The sequence below is a fragment of the Apium graveolens genome, chromosome 3, assembly GCF_009905375.1.
Source record: "Apium graveolens cultivar Ventura chromosome 3, ASM990537v1, whole genome shotgun sequence".
In the NCBI taxonomy this organism is placed as follows: Eukaryota; Viridiplantae; Streptophyta; class Magnoliopsida; order Apiales; family Apiaceae; genus Apium; species Apium graveolens.
In genome coordinates, this window is record NC_133649.1 from 53828850 (window position 1) to 53850095 (window position 21246).

At 39.1% G+C, this 21246-nt stretch overlaps 2 protein-coding genes across 2 annotated transcripts; both read left to right on the top strand.

The window, feature by feature from the left end:
- The first annotated feature begins 716 nt into the window (after positions 1 to 716).
- LOC141714218 (uncharacterized) lies at positions 717 to 1403 on the top strand. The gene has a single exon (XM_074517750.1). The coding sequence runs from the start codon at positions 717 to 719 to the stop codon at positions 1401 to 1403; it is 687 nt and encodes a 228-aa protein (XP_074373851.1).
- A 16148-nt stretch (positions 1404 to 17551) lies between these two features.
- Positions 17552 to 20857, top strand: LOC141712281 (uncharacterized). The gene is made up of 5 exons (XM_074515154.1): positions 17552 to 17866; positions 19107 to 19153; positions 19332 to 19507; positions 19970 to 20078; positions 20360 to 20857. The coding sequence occupies exons 1-5, from the start codon at positions 17620 to 17622 to the stop codon at positions 20666 to 20668; spliced, it is 888 nt and encodes a 295-aa protein (XP_074371255.1). The 5' UTR covers positions 17552 to 17619; the 3' UTR covers positions 20669 to 20857.
- The last annotated feature ends 389 nt before the right edge of the window (positions 20858 to 21246 follow it).

Consider the following 21246-nt stretch of genomic DNA (forward strand, 5'->3'; position numbering starts at 1 on the left):
TCGGGGGAACCATGGAAGTGTATGTGGATGATATGCTGGTAAAGTCCAAGGTGGCGAATGACCACATCAAGCATCTGATGGAAATGTTTAACATTCTAAGGAGGTTTCGCATGAAATTAAACCCTCAAAAATATGTGTTCGGCGTGGAGTCGGGCAAGTTTCTCGGATTCATCGTCAACCGTAGGGGAATTGAGGCCAACCCCGCAAAGATCAAGGCATTGTTGGATATGAAGTCACCCACCAATATGAAGCAGGTGCAGAGTTTGACTGGGAGGATTGTCGCGTTAAATAGATTTGTCTCCAAGTCATCCGAAAGATGCAAGGAATTTTTTAAGGCGACTAAGTTAGCAGGGAAAGACTTTGTATGGACATCAAAATGCGAAGAGGCTTTCAAAAGAATCAAGGAGCAACTAGGAAACCCTCCCATGCTCTCAAAACCGTTAGATGGAGAATCTTTGGTATTGTACCTCGCAGTGTCTGAATATTCAATCAGTGCGGTTCTGGTAAGAGAGGAAGATAGGCAGCAGTCACCAGTGTACTACGTGAGCAAGCGATTGCACGACGCTGAAACTCGCTACACAAGTATGGAGAAATTGGTCTATGCCCTGATTCTTGCATCAAGAAAATTGCGGCCGTATTTTCAAGCCCATAGAATTGAAGTCCGTACGGCATACCCGCTATGATAGGTCTTGCATAAGCCGGAGTCATCAGGAAGAATGCTGAAGTGGGCTGTGGAGTTGGGACAGTTTGATTTGGAATATGTGCCCCGGACAGCGATTAAAGGGCAAGCCCTAGCAGATTTCTTGTTGGAATTTGATTCTGAAATTGATGACAAAGCTTTGGTGACGCTACATCCACATCATGCTGAGGAGTCTTTGGAGGAGTTTCCACATCCCTGGTGGATCTTGCATGTGGATGGGGCAGTTAACAACGGAGGAGCAGGTGCAGGTATAGTACTTGTGTCTCCGGAAGGCCACCACCTGATGAGCGCAATTCATTTCAAGTTTTATGTAACGAATAATGATACGGAGTATGAAGCGTTGATTAATGGCCTGAAGATTGCTTTGGAAATGGGGGTGCGAAACCTAATTGCAAGAAGTGACTCGGAGCTGGTGGTGAATCAGGTGAACGGGGGATTTCAAGCGCGAGGCCCCCGAACAGAATTATACTTGAGATGTACACAGCGCCTGATTGGAATGTTCAAAGAAGTTAGGTTGGAATGTGTTATGCGGGAGAAGAACAGTAACGCGGATGCTCTCGCAAAAATGGGGTCGCAACAAGAGGCTGTGTTGTTAGGATCCATCCCTCTTGAAGTCCAAGAGATCCCCAGTATCCTAGAGATAGAAATTATGCAAGTGGATGAGGCTCCCAAGGAAACATGGATGACGCCCATTCTGGCTTAGATTCGTGAGGGAACACTCCCCGAGGATAAGTTTAAGGCCCGTCGACTCCGCTATCAGGCTGCAAGGTATGTGATATATGACGAAGTTCTGTACAAGAGAGGGTTCAATCAACCTCTGCTTAGATGTGTTGATGAAGAAGAAGGAAATTACATCTTAAGGGAAGTACATGAGAGAATCTGTGGCAATCACTCAGGGGGTAGTTCGTTGGCAATGAAAGTTTTACGCCAAGGATATTATTGGCCCACAATGAAAGAGGATGCTACAAATTTTGTCAAGGCATGCGATCGCTGCCAGCGCTTTGCAAACTACTCATCTATGCCGGCGACACTCTTGACGCCTATGGCAAGCCCATGGCCGTTCGCCATGTGGGGAATTGATCTTATCGGAGAATTACCTAAAGCTAAAAGGGACGTCAAATATGCAGTGGTTGTGGTCGATTACTTTACTAAATGGGCGGAAGCTATACCACTGGCCACTATCACCGCAAAGAAAATCAGAGATATTGTTTTCAACTCCATCGTGTGCAGGTTTGGAATCCCTTACAAGCCTGTCTCCGACAATGGAAAGCAGTTTGATATCAAGGAGTTGCGACAACTATGTGAGGAGTTGAAAATCAAGAAGGAGTTTGCCGCGGTCTATCATCCTCAAAGCAATGGACAGACAGAAGCTGTTAACAAAATAATAAAGCATACCCTCAAAACCAAACTGGAGGAACGCAAAGGAAATTGGCCTGAAGAACTCCCGAAGGTGATGTGGTCATACAATACTACACCACGATCTACTACGGGAGAAACTCCGTTCATGCTGACTTACGGCTATGAAGCTATGGTCCCCGTGGAAGTTGGATCGGGATCGCTTCGCAGAGATTGTTACAGAAAGGAAGATGCTGAGGTTAATCAAAGGCTTCATTTGGATCTCTTAGAGGAGACGATGGAAAATTCTCAGCTAAGGCTCGCAGCGTATCAGCAACGCGCCGCAAGGTATTATAATAGGAAGGTAAAGGGACAATTGCTGAAGGTGGGAGATTTGGTACTTAGGAAAGTGATGCCCAACACGAAGAACCCCCAACATGGAGTGTTTGGAGCTAATTGGGAAGGACCGCACAGAATAAAGTCCATCCTGTGGAAGGGGACTTATCACCTTGAAGATATGGAAGGGAAGCTGGTTCCGCAAGCTTGGAATGCAGAACATCTCCGAAAGTATTACCAGTAAGGTGCGGCTTTGGCCCCTTACATACCTCTTTTATTATATATTTAGGGGCTATGCCCGGATTATAGGCTAGAATTAAATAAATTCCTCCTAGCCTAGGGGGGTAGTGCATGTACTACTTACCTTAGAACTAGTTGAAGGGTCATTTTTTCGAAATAATTTCCCCACAGAGCATAGTCGTGGGACTGGTACACTTTTGACACCAGAGCGCATTATAAATAAAATTTTGAAATTTTCCAAAAAGTTATTTGCTTGGTTTGCTTGGTTGCATGACGTGTCCTAGACATAGGGCGCGCCCTAAGTGATAGTTCTACACAGGTGTTAACTAAAGTAGTGGCTGTCAAAAGGAATAACCAAACTCAAGTAAAATGGAACTAAGAGGTATACTATTTCCAAGGACGCGCCCAAGTTATTGGTTGATGCTCTTTCAGTAGAATGTTTCCTTAATTTCGACAAAATAAAACAAGTCCTTACAAAGGACGCGTTCTGCCTGAGGAACGAAGTACTTCTTAAAGAAAAAGGTTAGGCGCGTCAAATTATTGGGACGCGTCCCATTGTGCTTTATTCCTTGGCTAAATACACAAGTACAGTGTAGTGGTATGCTCATAAAGACGCGTTCGAGTAGAGAGGACGCGCCCACTACGGGCATTTGCTTGTCCTGTGTTAGTAGAAGAAATAACAATATGTCAAATGTGACGCGTCCTAAATACAAGGCACGCCCATATAAATGACATAATAGAATACTTAAGCAGGAAGCTGCATGATTAAGGCAGGGAAACTTTATAAAAGTACAAGCGAATGAAGTTCAGAAATAATCATTACAACTTGCAAGGCTTCAAGGGGCCCGCACCCTTAAAAACAGTTCAGGAAAAGTACATAAAATATATAGGACGCGCCCTAGGCAGGAGGCGCGTCCTGAGGCTTGTCTTGGTCATCCGCAGGGGGAGGTTGAGTCTGAAGTGGAGTAGGAGCAGGGGACGCGTCCTCTTCCTCTAAGCCCAGAAAAATTCTCTTACTTTTGATAGAATCTGCGGCCCTGACCCTGAAATCCTTGACCCATATCTGGGTGTCTGCATCAAACTTTGAAAAGGTATACTCTGGGTCATTTGCAATAAACCCAGAGCACCACTCTTCAAACCCAGCCTGGAAGCCATGCTGGTAAACTAGCTTTTTCTCCTTTGTCCATCCATACAGCCTATCATCATTTAGAGTGTCAAGTTCCAGCTGCATGGTAGAATTTAGCTCGATAACACTGTCCATCGTTTTCTCCAAAGAGGAGACATTGTCTTCCAACACAGCCTTTTCTGACTCAAGACGCGCCCTCTCCCCCTCCAGGCGTTTGATCTCAGCATCTTTCTCTTGGACAAGCAGGGTAATGTATTTTTCCAGAGATTTAACCTTGTCTTCAGCCTGACTCTTTGCAGTGTCGGTGGCAGCAAGACACGCCCTAAGCCTTGCAGCCATATTAGCACTTTACCTAGCGTGCAAGTGAAGCTCAGCTGCAGCCCTCACCATGGCCTCTTCTGTCTGCTGCTCTGTCCTGAAGGTCCAGCCTCTGACTTCGTCCTCTGTGAAATCTCCAGCTGAGGACGTGCCCAGATATCGAAGCACGAAGGATTTATCGTCTGGCACTACCTTTTGACATTTGGAGGGCGCGTCATCCACCTTCTCAGGGATGTCTATCACAGCGGTGTCGATTATCTTTGGTGGAGGAGAAGGAGTTGTAACAGGAGTGGGGTTTTTGGCCTTCAAATCAGTCTTTGCAGGGGCCTGTTTCCTGGCCCTTAGCTTTTTGGAGGCCCCAATTGCGAATCCTTTGGGAAGAGAGGCCATATCTGTGATATAAACATGAAAAGGTATTAGTTAAGTACAAGAAGACGCGTCCTGAGAACAAGACGCGCCCATATTATGATATAAAATTCTACATGCATGATAGATATAGACGAATACAAAAATATATAGATATATGTGCCTCCTAGAGAAGGGACGCGTCTTACCAAGGATGCGCTTCGGATATATGGAAAAGTATAAGTAACATTAATAGCAAACACAGAATTTTACAAAAAAGCCGCGCCCGGGGGGTAGGGCGCGCCCAAGGTGACAGCGCAGATGTAAAGTAGCGTTTATAAGTCGGGTTAGAATTAAGGAAAGGTGAGCACAAAGAGACGCGTCCTAGAGCCATGACGTGTCCTGCGTATAAGAATTCCTTACCTTGCTCTAAGTCCACCTTTTTGTTGATGTTTGGCTGAATAATTTCTGTGGCTTGGAGCCCTTTGGATTTTTTGAAAACAGTGAGAATGGGTTTCCCATTATGGAAGTCTCGAAATTTGCAGAGAGAACCCACTCGTGGAGACAAAGCTCCTATTTTCTTCAAATTTTCTTCAGTAATCATGTCCTTGAGGTTAAAAATGTTTCTCAGCATACTGCAATACCTTCTCTGCTCTCTTCTTCCTCCTTCCTGTTAGCTCTTTCTGAGTCCTTTTGTCTAGAGAAGGGAGAGTAGGTTACAAAAAGAAGAAAAAGAAATTAATAAAAGGTAAGGCGCGCCCTGATGCAGAGGACGCGTCCGAAATATTGAACTTACTTGGTTCCAAGTTGAAGCGAACGCGCATCCTCTTGACATCATAAATGTAGAAAAATGGCTCATTCCAGTCTCGCTCATGGCTGATTTTACCTTCATTAAATCCTTTGTTGTTCAACCATTTGTTGACAACCAGGAAATGGTACCCGGGAATTGATTTTCTGATATTGTAGAAGAAGCTAAATTCTTTCATTGAGGGTGCGCCCAATCTCAGGTTATGGTAGATAATGTACAAAGCCCAGGCTAACTTGTATGAATTTGGTGATAGTTGGACTGGGGCCACGTCGTACCATTTCAAAATTCTCTTAATATATGGATGCAAGGGCGCGTCCACACCCAAGGAAATTAACTTTGGTGTAAGCACCATTCTTGGGATCCTTTGGTTCCCAATGTTGAAGATGTGCGGCCTCATGGTTCGAAGAGGGCGCGCCCAGATGCCCTCCATGTCATAGTATTTCATGTGCCATTGGATTTCCCAGTCAGTTGCAGTTGAGTCAAGGGCTACACAGGCTAGTTTACCTTCTTTTTTCCTTCTGGCATTTTTCTCTGCTTCAGTTAGGGCACCAATCCTGGCTCAGTCACAATCCATTTCAACGTCTGAAGGTTCCCAATGTTCCAGGGGAAAATCAGATTTTTGGGGGGACACAGGATATGTCTCGGGGTCGGGAACCCTCCTTTCAAATTCGCTTACACTGAGAGGGGACGCGTCCTGAGAGGGAGCCGCGCCTTGGGAATCTGACGCGTCCTGAGAATGGGACGCATCCTCGTCTGAAACAGCTATTCCTCGGGGCATTTGGCTTGTGGTAGGTATAATCTCATCGTCCGTCCAATCTTCGATGGCGGCTCTAGCATGGAGAATTGGGGTTCTTTGTCTTTTGTTCCTATTTTTTCATTCTTGAGCTTATAGGGACATGATCCATGGAATCAGAACTGGAATCTAACATTATAGAGTTCTTTGATTTGAGGGAGTCGAAGACGCGTCTTTCTGCTTCGAAAAAGGGACTCGTCCTGTGAATTTCAGGGAAATCGGGTTTGAAAGAGATGAGGTGCGGGGAATAGATTCCAATGCGTTTGTTGACGACTTTGAACGGGTGAAATGGTGAGGAAGAAGATGCGTCCTCCAGCTGCAAAAGAAGGAATAAACATTTGAGGACGCGTCCAAAAAAAATGATGAATGAATGAATCATGAAGAAGAAAGATGCTAGAGATATTCGAGGACGCGTCCTAAGAATCTATTGTGTGAAATACACTACCAACACGCGTCCTAGTAAGGTGTTGCCCCTATACGACCTTTAGTTAAAACGGCTTAAACATATGCCTTTAACAAAGGAAAATAAGACGCGCCTTGACAGGAAGACGCGTCCTACGTGGTTACAATGCGGTGGAATATTAATCGAATATTAGCAATTTTGGGGAAAATGTGATAAAACTCTAAAAACATGTAATTCAAGGATCAATATAGCAGAATATGGAGGTTTGATATATATACACATATACATACATGACGAAAATAAAGAACAGTGCATGGAAACTCGAAGCATATAAACGATTTTTTGCTCATTAGAATCGACTTACTCAATCAAATAAGGAAGTAAAAGAAGATTTGTGTACCTTGTCAGTTGGCGGTTGAGTTGAGCTGAAGAAATCAGGAAATGGCCGGCTGGATCGTCGGGGTTTTTTGAACTTAAAGTTTGAAGATGGCGGTGATGATGGTTTTTTGAGAGAGAGAAAGATGAAGATGACGGATCCCTCCTTGGGTATTTATAGAGAAAGGTATAGCTGACGTGGAGGACAGCTGTATGCTGCAAGTACAGAGTAAAGGGAAGGCGCGTCCTAGGCAGTTGACGCGTCCTGTGAACCAAATTTTGTTGCTCGGGATCATGGATAAAAATTCCAATTTTGTTTTTAACTGCAAATGGAATTTGGGGGGTAGTTGTTATACCCGAAATTCGGCATTAAATTGACTCGGGTCAAATGCGGCTTACATACGGTCAAACCCGGTACTGCGTTGTGGAAGGATAGGACGTGTCCTGGCCAATAGGACGCGCCTATATTTGATTTGATGTTTTATGGTCTGGTGATAGCGAAGCTTGGATCTAGACGCGCCCACTTGCGGTAGACGCGTCAACATTGGAAAAATTGCTTGTTAAATATGATCTTGCGGCAATGGAGGTTGGAGGACGCGCTTGTCTCTATAAGGACGCGTCTTGTAACTTTGGCATGCTATAAGGAACGGTTGAGGAAGAAAAAGGGGTGAATTTATAAAGGTCAGGACGTGCCCAGACTCTGAGGACGCGTCCTGTGTTGGTCAATGTGTTCTTAATGGTGACTTCAGGACAAAACATGCGTGGAACGGAGCAATGGAGAGTTATTTTTACAAACATATTTGTTGCAGGTACTCTTTGAAGAATTCCCTCCTTGAGACGGTCAAGGAGGGGGATGTCGGTGAAAAGCTAGAAGGCCTCCAGGGGTATGCCTGATGATTGAAGGCCTCCTCCTGTATTCAACGGGTGTCCTCGTTGGGGATGCGGGGTTAACTTTGGTGTGTGCTTTGGGAACTCTGTTCTTGTATTCAACGGGTGTCCTCGTTGGAGAACTTTGGAGTCATCCTGCACTTTGCACCCAAGAGCTTGGGATCACCTGTCCTGTTATCTGGTGGGTTATCCTCATTCGGGGGACAGGGACGCGTCCGGCATTTGGGGTGAACCGTGGCTATACCTGCGTCCGTACATCAAGGGAGATAGCTGTAGCGGAGTGTTATCCTTACGCAGGGAGATGCACTATCCGTGAAGTCCTGCGATTACGGACGAGCCTTGGGCCTTCGCGGTTGGGCCTCATAGTTGGACATTCCTAAAGCTAGCGGAAGACGAATTTCGGATGGGCTTCTACTGGACCTAGAAATAAGAAGTCTAAGTCCATTAGATTTCTTGTTCTACGAGAACTACGTTAGGCTTGATCCCTATATAAAGGGTACGTAGGCACATTGAAAGGGTAAGAAGTTGAGAGCCGATAAGAGAGCCACCACTTACTCTGATCAATCTCAGCCTAAAACAACCATAATCAACCACACACCGCTTGATTTTCCGGCAAAGAACCACCGTCACAGATCTTAGTTCCGGCGAGAAACCTCAATCTTTGTTGTTACCAGATTCCTCCGTCAACACATATTATCCATGATCTAATCATAAAAAAAATATGACAAAAATCAGAAAAATCAGAATAAAATCAAAAAAACAAGAATCACTGTTTACGGGCAGTAAACGACGTCAAATGCCTTACACACGAGTCGTTGATAGCTTTAGCTATCTGTTTTGTTCAGACGCTCGTTTACGTATGGAATAGGGTATTCGTTTGCGTAAATCGGACACCAGACCCAGATTTCAGCAAATCTATAGCAGCCAATTCAGAATCCGTATCTAATATGATTCTCATAATTATAACAAACATAAATCATGTATATATCAGTATATATACAGATTACATAATCATCTTATGATTATACAACTCGCATGAATATCATATATTCAAAACCATACATATATAAGCATATTATATCAACATCAAATCATGGCGAATCACGTACATGCTCATATATCGAAAACAGTTAAACACATAAATGAATTAAAAACTTTTCGCAAGTAGCTCTGATGCCATTGAAGGGTTTTTAGCACATAAACGCAACGAAAATGTAAATTTAAATCTTAAAAAAAAACGAAACCCTCCGCAGGATCCATGCGAAAAATAATATTTAATTCGTAGTTCAGTATGTTTACCTTAAGAAGCTTTACGTTAATGGAAAGATGGAGGTCTTTAATAGCGATCCAAGAACGATGAACGGAAATCCCTAGCAGCTGCTCCTCAAGTGTGAAGCACTCCACCGGTATCCACCAAGAGTACAATGTGATGGAGGAGGAAGAGGTTGAGAGAATTAGTTGCCTCCCTCTTGTTCTACTTTAGAATTAGGGTTAATTATTTGGGTTGAGGCAAATAGGGTTTATAATAGTATATTTATAGGCAAAATTTTCAACTGAAATTTTTTAATAAAATATTATTATTATTAACCCTTTAATGGATTATTCTTATTAACCAATTAACTAATAATTAAAACACCTTTTAATCATTAATCCCTTTTCTAAACACTTTAGAAAAATAATTCTCTTACTTGATTTAATTTCTAAAATTAAATTCTTAATTAAGAATTAATTAAATCTCATTTAATCAATTATTAAATCTGTTAATTAATTATTTATTTCGCAAATAAATAATTACAGCCATTATTAATTAATTCCTCCACCATTAAATTATTCTCTTTTATGATGTGACCCTGTAGGTTCAATATTAAGCCGGTAGTAGAAATTAACAATAATAAAACTATTTTATCATTATTTATATAAATTCTCTAATTCATTAAATATGATTAATTAATAAATTAATCATATTTATTCTACATCGTGAGGGATACTTCTCAGCATATCGCGACTATCCGGATAATACGAATTCACTGCTTAGAATACCAAAAACCTATTCAGTGAATAGTTACCGTACAATCAATTCCTTCTGCCCTGCAATGTCACGATTAAATACAAGGCATGGAACTTGTGTCAAGCCTATCTTATTTAATCATTTGCTTTCCCATTCACTATGTTTAGTTCTATTTAATGTAAATTAGAAACTCCTTTCTAATTTCATTCACTCTGGCCAGAGATTTCTGAACTACCATAAGTGGATCAATATTGAATATTCTCTTCCTTCACTGGAAGGGGTAGATCCTTTATTGATCATACACTATCTTCGTGTACAAATTCCTATACCCAGTAGAGCCCTTATAATTGTCCCTGGAGACTAAGAACTAAACCAAAGCATAGTTCAGTGTACACAAGATGACTATGATGACCTCAAGTCTAAGGATATTTGTACAACTATCACTATGTGAACAACTGCTGACACGTGAGTGAACTCCATCAATTGTTCAGCTGTGTGAGTCATGTTCAGTGAACTTATTCTATAATAAGCACCTACATACTAGCTATAGTGTCACCACACAAATGTCTATGAGAACAGACATCCTTCATAATGAAGCAAGCATAGTATGTACCGATCTTTGCGGATTACTAATTACCAGTTAGTAATACTACGACCAGGAAATATTTAAGTTTAGAGTTATCATCTTTTAGGTCTCATTATTATGATCTCATCATAATCCATAAAAAACTTTACTCTAAACTATGGTATATCTTATTTAAACACTTAAATAGGTAAAGCCCGCAATAAAACCAAAACAAGTCTTTTATTAATATCAATGAAATCAAAACAGATTATATAAAAGTTGTACCTAAATCATCATACATGATTGGACTTAGGACACATCTCTTTCAGTTTGATCATCCGTCGGAATACAATTTGTCAATAAAATCAATTATTTTTCTGGAATATTTTATAACTCGACGGATAACTGATTTACCCTTATCCGTCGAATTGTCTCAATCCTAGTCGTTAATTCTCTGAACATTATCCATCGAGTATACTTACAGCTTGTAAGCATGACACGACGGATTAGTAACAGAATTTTTACAGTTTTATTTTTAAACGGCTATTTTGGGTAATTTTTATTGGTTACTTTATTTTACTTTATTATTTTTTTTAATTTATTTCTGAGATAGTATAAAAGCAAATTCACTTTTATTCATTTCTTTTATCATTCTCAAGATTCAATTGCTCTAATTTCTTTCTTCTCAAAAGCAAATTCTCTCTCTACAAATTCCAAATCTCTAACAATGGCACATGTAGTGAAAATCATGTCTCAAACTGGTTATATCTATGAGGAAAACAACTTCTCAGCTTTGGTGAACAAGGAGATTCAACAGTCTGGCGACTATCACAAAATGATGGATTTTGTGATGAACTGCAAACTCAACTATGCCATGCTGGAATCACCCACCATTTACTGTGAAGTTGTTGAAGAGATATGGACAACTGCTGTGTACAACTCAACAGACAAAACCATCACATTCACTCTAAAAGGTAAGCAGATTTGCATAAATAGTGATGTTATTAAAGCATGATTCAAGATTCCTGATAATACTGTAACTGCTCCACACACAGACACTGACATTGTTAATATGCTTAATTCCATGGGCTATGCACTCACTACTTCTAAATTAAGTGAAATTAGGAGGTTGGGTCTTAGGGTAGAATGGAGTTATTTGTGTGATGTAGTAACTAAGGTGTTTTCTGGTAAAGTTAGTAACTTTGATTCCATAAACATTTCTATGCTTAACATGCTTTACATGCCAGTTAATGATAAGTACTTTAATTTCAGTGATTTGATTTTGTTTGAGTTAGGCTTTAAGTTAGGAGAGGTCAATAGGAGAGGTAGAAGTGTCTATTATGCTAGATTTTTCATAATGCTTGTTAACCATCTTGTTAAGGAAATTGTAATTGAGAACCCAACCAACAAGCTGAATTGTTGGGTTTAAGAAAGAAGGATAATTACAGATCTAAACAGAGCAAACCATCACCAGGAGGTACCCTTATTCTACTTTCCAGTAATGGAGGGACCTCAAGTAAGTGAGGTAATTTCTTCTGTCTCCACTCTTCTAACCTCACAAACTTCTTTGTTTTCTAGTGTAGCAATGACAACTGTGTCAATGACCCAACAGTTGCCTACCGAAGCTACCAAACCAACAAAAGTTCCTAAATCTAAAGCTAAGAAAGCCCCCTCTGATTTCATTCAAAAGAGATCAGTTGTAAAATCCACCAAACCTAAAGAGGAGAGTGTGAAGGTGGGTAAGAAAGGTGAGGGATAGGGTGAAAATTAAAGAAGCCCTAAGGATAAGGCTGGTGAGAAGAGTGTACCCAAACCTAGCCACACCACAGTTTCCCAACAAAATGTGGTTGTTAATAAGTATATTAGCTCATTACTGGTTTCATCCTCCCAAAAGGATGTTACCATTGAAGCAAGCTCCCAACCAGGAGCACAGGCCAAAAGGGGTAGGGACACTAGCTCACCACAAACTTATGCCAGAAAGAAAAGATCAAAAATCCTTGGGGATGCACAGGGATCACACATTGTGCAAACTGGTGCTAAAGACACAGTCACTGCACCTTCTCAAAATCAGGTTGATGTGGCTCCAATAAATATGGAGTCACAGCCAAAATCTCTTACAATTGAAGCACCTGATACACCAAATTCTCCCACACACTCATTGGATGTTGACATGATAAACACATCACTTCCAAATTTTCCATCTTTAACTCTCTAGGAGAAGTCAAAAATCCAAGCAAATGAGCATCATCTTCTAGATGATTTGTTGGCTCACTTGCCATTTCTTTCTGAGACTATTGAGACATCTGTGCCAAAATTTTCATCAATCTGCACAGAGTCTACAACAGTCTCCACTCCAAACTCATTTATTTCTCCTATCCCGATGGATATTCATCATCCGTCGAGTAGTGATTGTATCCCGACGGATAAGCTGAACAGCAGTCATCCGTCGGATAGTCAAACTGCTAACCCGATGGATATTACTCATCCGTCGGGTGTCTCTGCACAACTTCAAATCTCTTCAATTCTTACAAGTGCAGAAGACTTAGTAGTAGTGCAATCACTCCTAGGACTGAGGGAAGGGAGTGAAATGAAGGAGAGGAAAAGAGTGAACCAATGCAGTCCATTTCTTCAGGACTGGAAAAAGTGAGTGAGTGGAGTCCCAACTTAGATGGTGAAGATGAGGGTGTGAGGGTGGAGAGCCAAGGTGAGACCTTAATGCAAGAAAAGAGAGATAATGAGAGAAATACAGGTACAAGAGACATAAGGGTGAATGTCTTTGCAAGTGAGTTAATGAATGTCCAGGATGCAAACAGGGAGGGACTATTTCAGCAAAGTCAAGCTGTTATAGATTCTACCTCCTTGGATGCTGAGATATTTACTCACCCTGTTCCAGCATATCAACTTCTAGCTGGACAGGGCAATGACAATGCAGAAAGAATGCTAAATTTGGTGCACACCACACATTCTATGCAAAGAGCAAAGGATGCAATCACATCTCTGCCCTCTACAGCTGGTGATATTGACTATGAGACTGGTAGTTCAGAAGATTTATTTGGTGGTGAGGATGCAGAAAGTGAAGAAGGGCCATTGGACATAGAGGGAGAAGTAGGCCCTAGTTCCATATCAGGTATGTCATCTTGGGCATTTTTAAAGCAGTGTGATGAACACTATTTCAAGACAACCCTGATTTAACTTATAAATTAGACACATTTTGCTCTTTAGACCACAACAAATGCCAGCACCAAGAAGCTCCTACAAGCACACCTTGCTTCTCTGTAATTATAATAAATCCAAGGTTTTCAACATACTCAGGATATCACTACTATCAAAGGTGAAATTGATCAAATGAAAAGGGACATTTCTGAAAGGTTGGATTCTAAACTTCTAGAAGCTACAATGCTTGACATTAAGAGACAACTCAGGAAGAATTCTGATCTTGCCACAAAGATAGATGCCTTGGATACAAGAATGACAGCAATGGAAGCTTCTCTTACTACTATACACCTTCATCAAGCTCAACAAACTCAATTGCTTCAACAGCTAGTGGCAGCACAAAGTTCCTCTTCTACTCAACTCCCCTCCATTCAACAACTTGATGCTAACAAAAAGGGGGAGAAAAGCTCAAGTAAGGGGAGAAAAGTTCAAATGAGGGGGAGCTACAGCTACATGTACAGATCAGTAAAGTGATTGTGCCAACAATTGCTTTCACAAAGCCACCAGCCACAGATAACATTGATATCATAAATCTGGCAGCAGCAAAACTGAACATGGATTATAATCTGCTAAAGATTGATATAGCAACAGCTGAGAAGGAGTTACAAGAAAAATGGAGAAAAATAGATGCAGATATTCAACAAAAGTTTGTGCCAATTCAGAAACCAGACAAAGTCTTCAGTCATCACTCTCAAATAATGAAAATCTCTGTAAATGACTTGAGTATGAACTATCTGGAAAAAAGGCCAAACTTCCTGCATCAATTCTCCAAAGAAGGATCTCATTATGAAGGCCAAAATGAACTACTCTAAGTTTTCACACAAGAATCCTATGGATACAGTGTTTGAAACACCTAGGCCAAATGAGAAGAAACTGTTGGGAAGGTCTGTTGCATTCTACTGGGATCCAACTGATCCAGTACTTAAAATGAGAATTGCTAAAATTTACAGAAATGGTAAGGAGATTTGTGTGGTGGTTGGACACCTACTGTTTGTGGAAGCTAAGAAGGAAGAGAAAGAAAGAATCAGGCTAGAAAAGAAGCAAGCTGCTTTGGATGCTAAGAAGCAAAAGCAAAAGAAAGAACAAGTTGCTATCTTGGCCAAGCTTCAAGCTGTAAGAACCACAACAGAAACTTCTGAACAACCATTTGTAATTACTGAATCTCAAGATTAAGTAGTGCAAGATGAACCTCTATAGACAAAGAAACCAAGGTACAAGCAAAGAATCAAGAGAAAATTGGACTTCAGTGATGAGGAAAAGGAAGATTCTATCCCCAAGAAACCTATAACTATAACTTAAATATCAAAACCCTCAGTGGTCTACCAACAAGGAACATTCATGGTGAGCCCATAATTCCTAAGAATGAGCCAGTAGACTGGGATAATTTACCAATTCCTGAGTTAAATTTTTCTATCTTCAACAAGCCAAAGAAGACAAAGTCTAGAGCAATCAAGAAAGTGAAGCCTATATCTCTCAGATCCAAAGCTCTAACCAAATCCCAACCCACAGTCAACAAGAGAGATCTCATGTACATTTGTGACATCAAGGAGTTTTTTGACTTGAATCTCTACTTGAATGAACTGGAAGAAGTAAGAGGAATTGATTCTTACAGACATCTTCCTGAAAGACTGGTATTTAGATACAAAGGAGGGAAAGAGATGACATGGCCTCTTCACAGGATTCTCCAAGAAAGCCAATATGTTCTGATTAAAGTCTACTCATCCTTCAAAAAGAACTTTGGATACAATGTGACTGCAAAAAGAATAGTTCTAAAGAGGATTGAGGAACTAAGGAGTACTAGAGCCAGATGCACTTCCAAAAATTCTATCTATTCCCTTTACAGGAAAAAGAGTGCATCTAAGGCCCTACTGGCTGATGGAATTCATGGATGACAAAGGTGTTAGAAGATTCTTCAGATTGAAGGACCAGTTGAGTATCTCTAGCAATGAGACTCTTTTGGAGATGCAGGAAATGCTAGATCTCTCAGAATCTGATGAACTTGAGTTCCACAGACAACTCCAGAATCAAATTGAAGAAAAGAATAGAAGGCTTGGAAAGAAATCCAGACAATCAAGGAAATAAATCTATCTGCTCAGACTAGAGGAGCACCTTGATAACAATTGTGAGCAATTTCTTTGTTTACTTTGCATTGTTCAATTTTCAGCAAATTTGTAGCACTTATTAGTTTTATCTACTATTTTTCAATCTGTATCTTTAGGATGTTTTGTTATCATCAAGTTTCTCTTATTTTATGGCTACAATTCCAGTAGACATAAATTGGGGGAGATTGTTAGGAATATGTTGGGTACTTGATGATAAGCCAAACAAAACACCTTAGTAGATTTAACTTAGTATATTTTGTAGCACCCGACGGATAATCAATTATAGTCCCGAAGGATAAATCTTTATAGTCCCGACGGATGACTAATTGATATCCACCGGGTGAGTAGTTTATGTAATAATAAGTCATGAAGCACATTTCTGCAAACAACTTTGTATAGATTCTGCAGTAGTTTATGAATCATGTAGACTGCTAGTAGATGTGTAGAATAGGTTGATTAAATGTAAATAAAAGATGTCTTGTAATTCTGCACAATTGAAATGGAGTCAAGTGATAAATGGCTATCCGATAGATGATCAACAAAGCTACCTGACGGATGATCAACAAGGCTACCCGATGGATAACAAGCATGTACCTGACGGATAACAAGCATGTACCCGACGGATGATCAATTCAAATATCTATTGACAGTGACAACACAGTCACATGCGTTGGGTGTTTGCAAAAGGAATGTGGTAGCCTGTTTAGCAGGAAAATGAGAACAAAGAAGCATTACCATTTTTATGCAAGCTATGAAGATTTTCAAAGATGTTGGAATAGAGTAATGAAGTAGCATAGAGTTAGACTTGATAGTTTTGTTTTATTATCTTGTCTTTTTTCTATGTAAACTTGGTGATATATAAACCAAGTGTAGCAAGTAGAACAACAACGAACGAGACTAAGAAAATACATTCTCAAAGAAACATTTGTAAGCTGTATCATGTAGCATTTCTCTGCAAGTTTTAGTTGTTCATACTTGTAAGCAGCTGTGAGCTTATTTGAGCTACACATGATTCTCTCTCGATATATATATATATATATATATATATATATATATATATATATATATCTGGTGGATACATTCAAATCCACCAGAAAGTTTTAAAAACTTGTGTTTTTATTACTTGTGTTTTGATTTCTATAATTCTGTCATTCCGCACCTTGCAAATCAAACACTTATATATATTATCAGAACCATTTTTCATAAATCTCAAAAAGAAGCCAGAATTACATTCAACCCCCCTTCTGTAATTCTTGTTGTATTGTTAGGGAATAACATGAGATCTTGGCGCAGGAGGATTAGGGTGGCAAATTAGTTTGGACTTTCGTAGTTTGCATGTGTAGTTTGTAATTTAGTGCACTTTTTGGTAGCTTGTAATAATTTTCTTTGTCTAATACTTATATTTAATAAGTTTGGTAGTTTGTTCTTATAGTTATTAATAGTCTTAGTTGCTCGTGTAGGTGCTACAATGTCGCTTTTTAAAGCCATATGACTAATTACATGATATGGTAGATGGGTTGTGTGTTGTTTTAGTTTTTTTTTTGGACAGGTTTGTGGTAATTCAAATATTTAGTTTGGAGAGTGATCTCCAAGGGAAATATTATGTTTGAGGCATCAAAAGGAGTGCAAAATGAGAAATAGAAGGGGCTTACTACAATGAACCAATGAACGAAGTTTTTTACGATAAGTCTCATGTGAAGAAGGCCATGGGCTGAGGTATTGTATCATTATTTATCGTTACTTATGTTTATGGATCATTGCTTACCTAGAACACACATATTTGTGCACACACACAAGCCGGAGGTCTTTTGAGAAAACAGTCTCTTCATTCTTTGAAATGAGGGTAAGGCTGCGTACGATATACCCTCCCCAGACACTGTCCTAGGCGGTATTATCGGGTACGATTGATTGATTGAAATATAATTACATATAAAATTCAGTACTTACTACTTAGTGAGCATGGTACAACACGAAAAACCTTTTCAATATAATTTATTTACGTCGCAGTAAGAAATGGTGCACAAATAAATTTGTAAACCATAAACCCTATTTTGGGCAGGAACAATGCCTTCGACTTCTGCGCTCACAAGAACCCCTTTTTTCCCACTCTCATTTCTACCCATTTATAATAACCATCTTTTCATCCAAACCCACAAGTTCAATTTTCATTCTTGGTCCGAAAATACCCTTCTCACTGTCAGGGCCAAGAAAAGGGACCCACAATCCCAACCCCTTCAAAACCCATCTTCCATTGTTGATGAAGTCATGTTTGATGAAGAGGATGATGGTTTTCTTGATGATTTTGATGATGGTACTTTTATTAGACTCTAGTTTTGAACTTCATTTTAATCTTTGATAATATTTTGTTTGTATGCTTGTAGTGTTGTATTTGAGTGCAAGTCTTGAGCTTTTTTTAACTTAAGGCATTATCTTGTTTTTGAGGTTGTAATTGGTTTAAGTGACTACTTCGAAAAAATCGAAAAAAGTTTAAGAGTTCGGTTTTGTGGTATGGAGAAGTCTTGTAAAAATGTTTGCTTTGGTGTATTTGCTGCATTGAAGTGTACTAGTGTTGTGTTTTTCAGTTCAGGTGTCATGATATTTCTGGTTTACACGAATAGTGATTATATTTGTTGCTGCTTTATGAATGTTACACCCTAGTTATTGTTACTTATCTGCCAAAATAAAAATGCATTGATTACTATAATATTAACAGATTAGTTCACTGATCATGTCTCAGATAGTTTTAGTACTTCAGTTTAGATCAATTAAGTTTTCGCACTTAACATAATTGGTAATGGAAAACAGTAATGGAAATTTTGAAATCAATTAATTGGTTAGGGGATTACTGTGGCTTAGACCTGGCAACGTTCTGTGTCGTGTACAAACGTTCCGTGTACTTTCGTGTTTTCATGTACCAAACCTTAAACCCGAACCCGACCCGGATTTGCATTCGTGTACCAATTTGGTGACACTAACCCGGAACTAATATATTCGTGTTTACCCGCTTTAGTACACTAAAGTACAAGGATTATATACAAAAAATATTAATTGTTAAAAAATGCAATAGATAATTAAATGGTGAAGTGTTCACTCACGTAGTCGAGGAATAATAAAATATATTTTAGTATTTACAATTATATATATGTTATCTAGAATAGGTAAAATTCACATTTGGTATTTAGTATATATATGAATATTATATATTTTAAAATTTTAATTATTTATTATTTCGTGTACTTTCGTTCCGTGTCGTGTACTTATATCGGAAACCCAAACCCGACACTAATTATATTCGTATTTTTTCGTGTTTGTATACTTTCGTGTTCGTGTACCAAATTTTCGAATCCAAACACTATTTATTCGTGTTGTTTCGTACCGTGTTCACGTGTCGCATACCAGTATTGCCAGGTCTACTATGGCTATAGGACCAATGAGATAAGTGTGTATGTGCGCTTTAAGTGGTCCAGGGTTCTACTTCTACACATAATTTACTAAACTGAATGGTTCTTTTTAAGGACTTGTTATGTTAATGCTAACAATTTCTTGTACAGAGGAATTTGTGGATGATGAATACTCAACAGAAGACAATGAACCCTGTGTAAGTATTTCTAAAATAGATATTTGTTTGTGAACTTTTGTGTTGACGATTTTTTTTTTGTTTATCATTTCTCCGTGCATTCTTATCTTAATTATATTCAAATGAAAAATTCCTACTAATATTATATCTTATTTTATAAATTTTTCATGTCCCTAGAATTTTATATTTTTAACCGCAGGTTGGAGATGGAGAGGGAGGGGGTGGAATATCACTTGTAGGTACAAGTTGGGATGAAGAAGCATTAGCAATTGCGGAAGAAGTCGCTTTATCATTTGATGGAGACTTGGGAATATATGCTTTTAAGACATTTTTACATAACAACATTCGTGTTCGCATAGAAAAACTTTCAAATAAGTAAGCACACATTTCTATTACATTTCAGAACTAACATTGAGGTCTGCCATTTATGCTTTATTTGACTAAACCCTCTTATGGGTTTCTGAAAGCTTAATGCTACTACCTCTGAAGAAGCATGTCCGAATAAAAATTTCTATGGCTTCCTTTTTTTACTTTTCACTGTTTCATCGATCTCTTTGCTTCTTGGTATTGTTTTAGGTGAGTATTATATAATTTTAATTGTAGAATTTGTAAAGGTCGGTGAGATTTCACTTGATATTGTAACTGAAAGAATCACAATGTATAAATTTCCTGTTGAAGTCAATGAACGTTCTTGGCATACATTGCAAGTGCATTTTGACTGACCAGATCTGATACTTGTGGAAAACACATTTTTTGCCCTATAGTAGAATTTGTTACCGTGCCAGAAAAAGTAACTGAATGATCTCTAAGGCTTTGATTAGCAATGATATTTTACAGGTCTGGCTCTCCCAATATACAAGATATAGAAGCTTTTTCAAAAGCTTACAGAGCAAGGCTGGATAAAGCTGAAGTTGCTGGATCAATTACAGGGAATGTATCACTAGAGGTAGATACTTTAAATATCTCCAACATAGTTAGATCTCTTTTGATTTTACTAGAAAGATAGTCCCCTATTCTATGAAGAATTTAACTGTACCAAGCTTCTCTTGACTAGCATATGTGTGTTGTCTCCTGATGCCAATAGATATAGATGCTCAAGTCACACTTCATTTGTTAAGGTTTTTTCGAATTTTCCCTATAGCATGCAAGTTAGACATCCTTTTTAGTAATCATTAAAAAGTAAAGTATCGCTTCACCAAGTTTTTATTAATATAAATGTCGTTTTAGGTTTCCTCGCCAGGCCTTGAAAGGGTAATTCGAATTCCGCAAGATCTTGAACGGTTCAAAGAGAGAAATATGTATGTGAAATATATTAGCACAGTGGCTGAAACTGGTGCACCCTGTGAATGTGACGGTGTTTTCAGGCTCATTTCCTATGATTTGGAAACAAAGTGTTGCACATGGGGTATAGCTGATGTAAGAATTAACAGAGAAAAGGCAGGGAAAGGAAGACCACTAAACAAAAAACAACGTGAATGGCGATTAGACACACCCTTCGAAACATTAAAACTAGTACGTAACTATCCTGAATTTTGAACATTTTCCAGACATGCTGAGCAACCTCAAGGTGTTGTATTTGACTATTTGTATTAGTTTCTGTTCTACGTTTGTAAAAGCAGGTCTTAAACTGTTCATTACAAAGCTCTGTCTTGTATATGTATACAAATACCAAAGAAACTGTCTTACATTTATGTATAAATACCAGGGGCATTCTTTCGTAGTTCATCTGTATGTAGTTGCTATTCATCCAACCGTAGGTTTGAATTTATTTGTTTTGATTAACAACATGTTTGTCATACTCTCATAATTTTGAATTCAAAACTGAAGAGCTAGTCTTCATGATGGAACAAGAATCACATGACTTTGAAATTTGAATGTTTGCAAATATTGTGAGAAAATGATGCATAGATGGGCAAAAGCAACCCTCCAATCCAATCTATTCCATTTCTTAGTAATGATAACTTGGGGCCTTACACCATAATGGCAAAGAGTAAGCTCAAGGGGCAAGTGTGAGAGTTGGTATGTGTATTATTGGGGATAAAAGTAACCCGCTCCAGATTAACTATGATAGATTTTAAGTAGAAATATAAAAGGGAACTGGAACCAAAATATAA

Bases quoted from the DNA above. Each gene is read 5' to 3' on its own strand.
- LOC141714218 (XM_074517750.1), top strand. From the start codon at position 717: ATGCTGAAGTGGGCTGTGGAGTTGGGACAGTTTGATTTGGAATATGTG.
- LOC141712281 (XM_074515154.1), top strand. From the start codon at position 17,620: ATGCCTTCGACTTCTGCGCTCACAAGAACCCCTTTTTTCCCACTCTCA. The intron at 19,508-19,969 runs GTAAGCACACAT...GATATTTTACAG, and splicing joins ATAGAAAAACTTTCAAATAA to GTCTGGCTCTCCCAATATAC. The intron at 20,079-20,359 runs GTAGATACTTTA...ATGTCGTTTTAG, and splicing joins CAGGGAATGTATCACTAGAG to GTTTCCTCGCCAGGCCTTGA.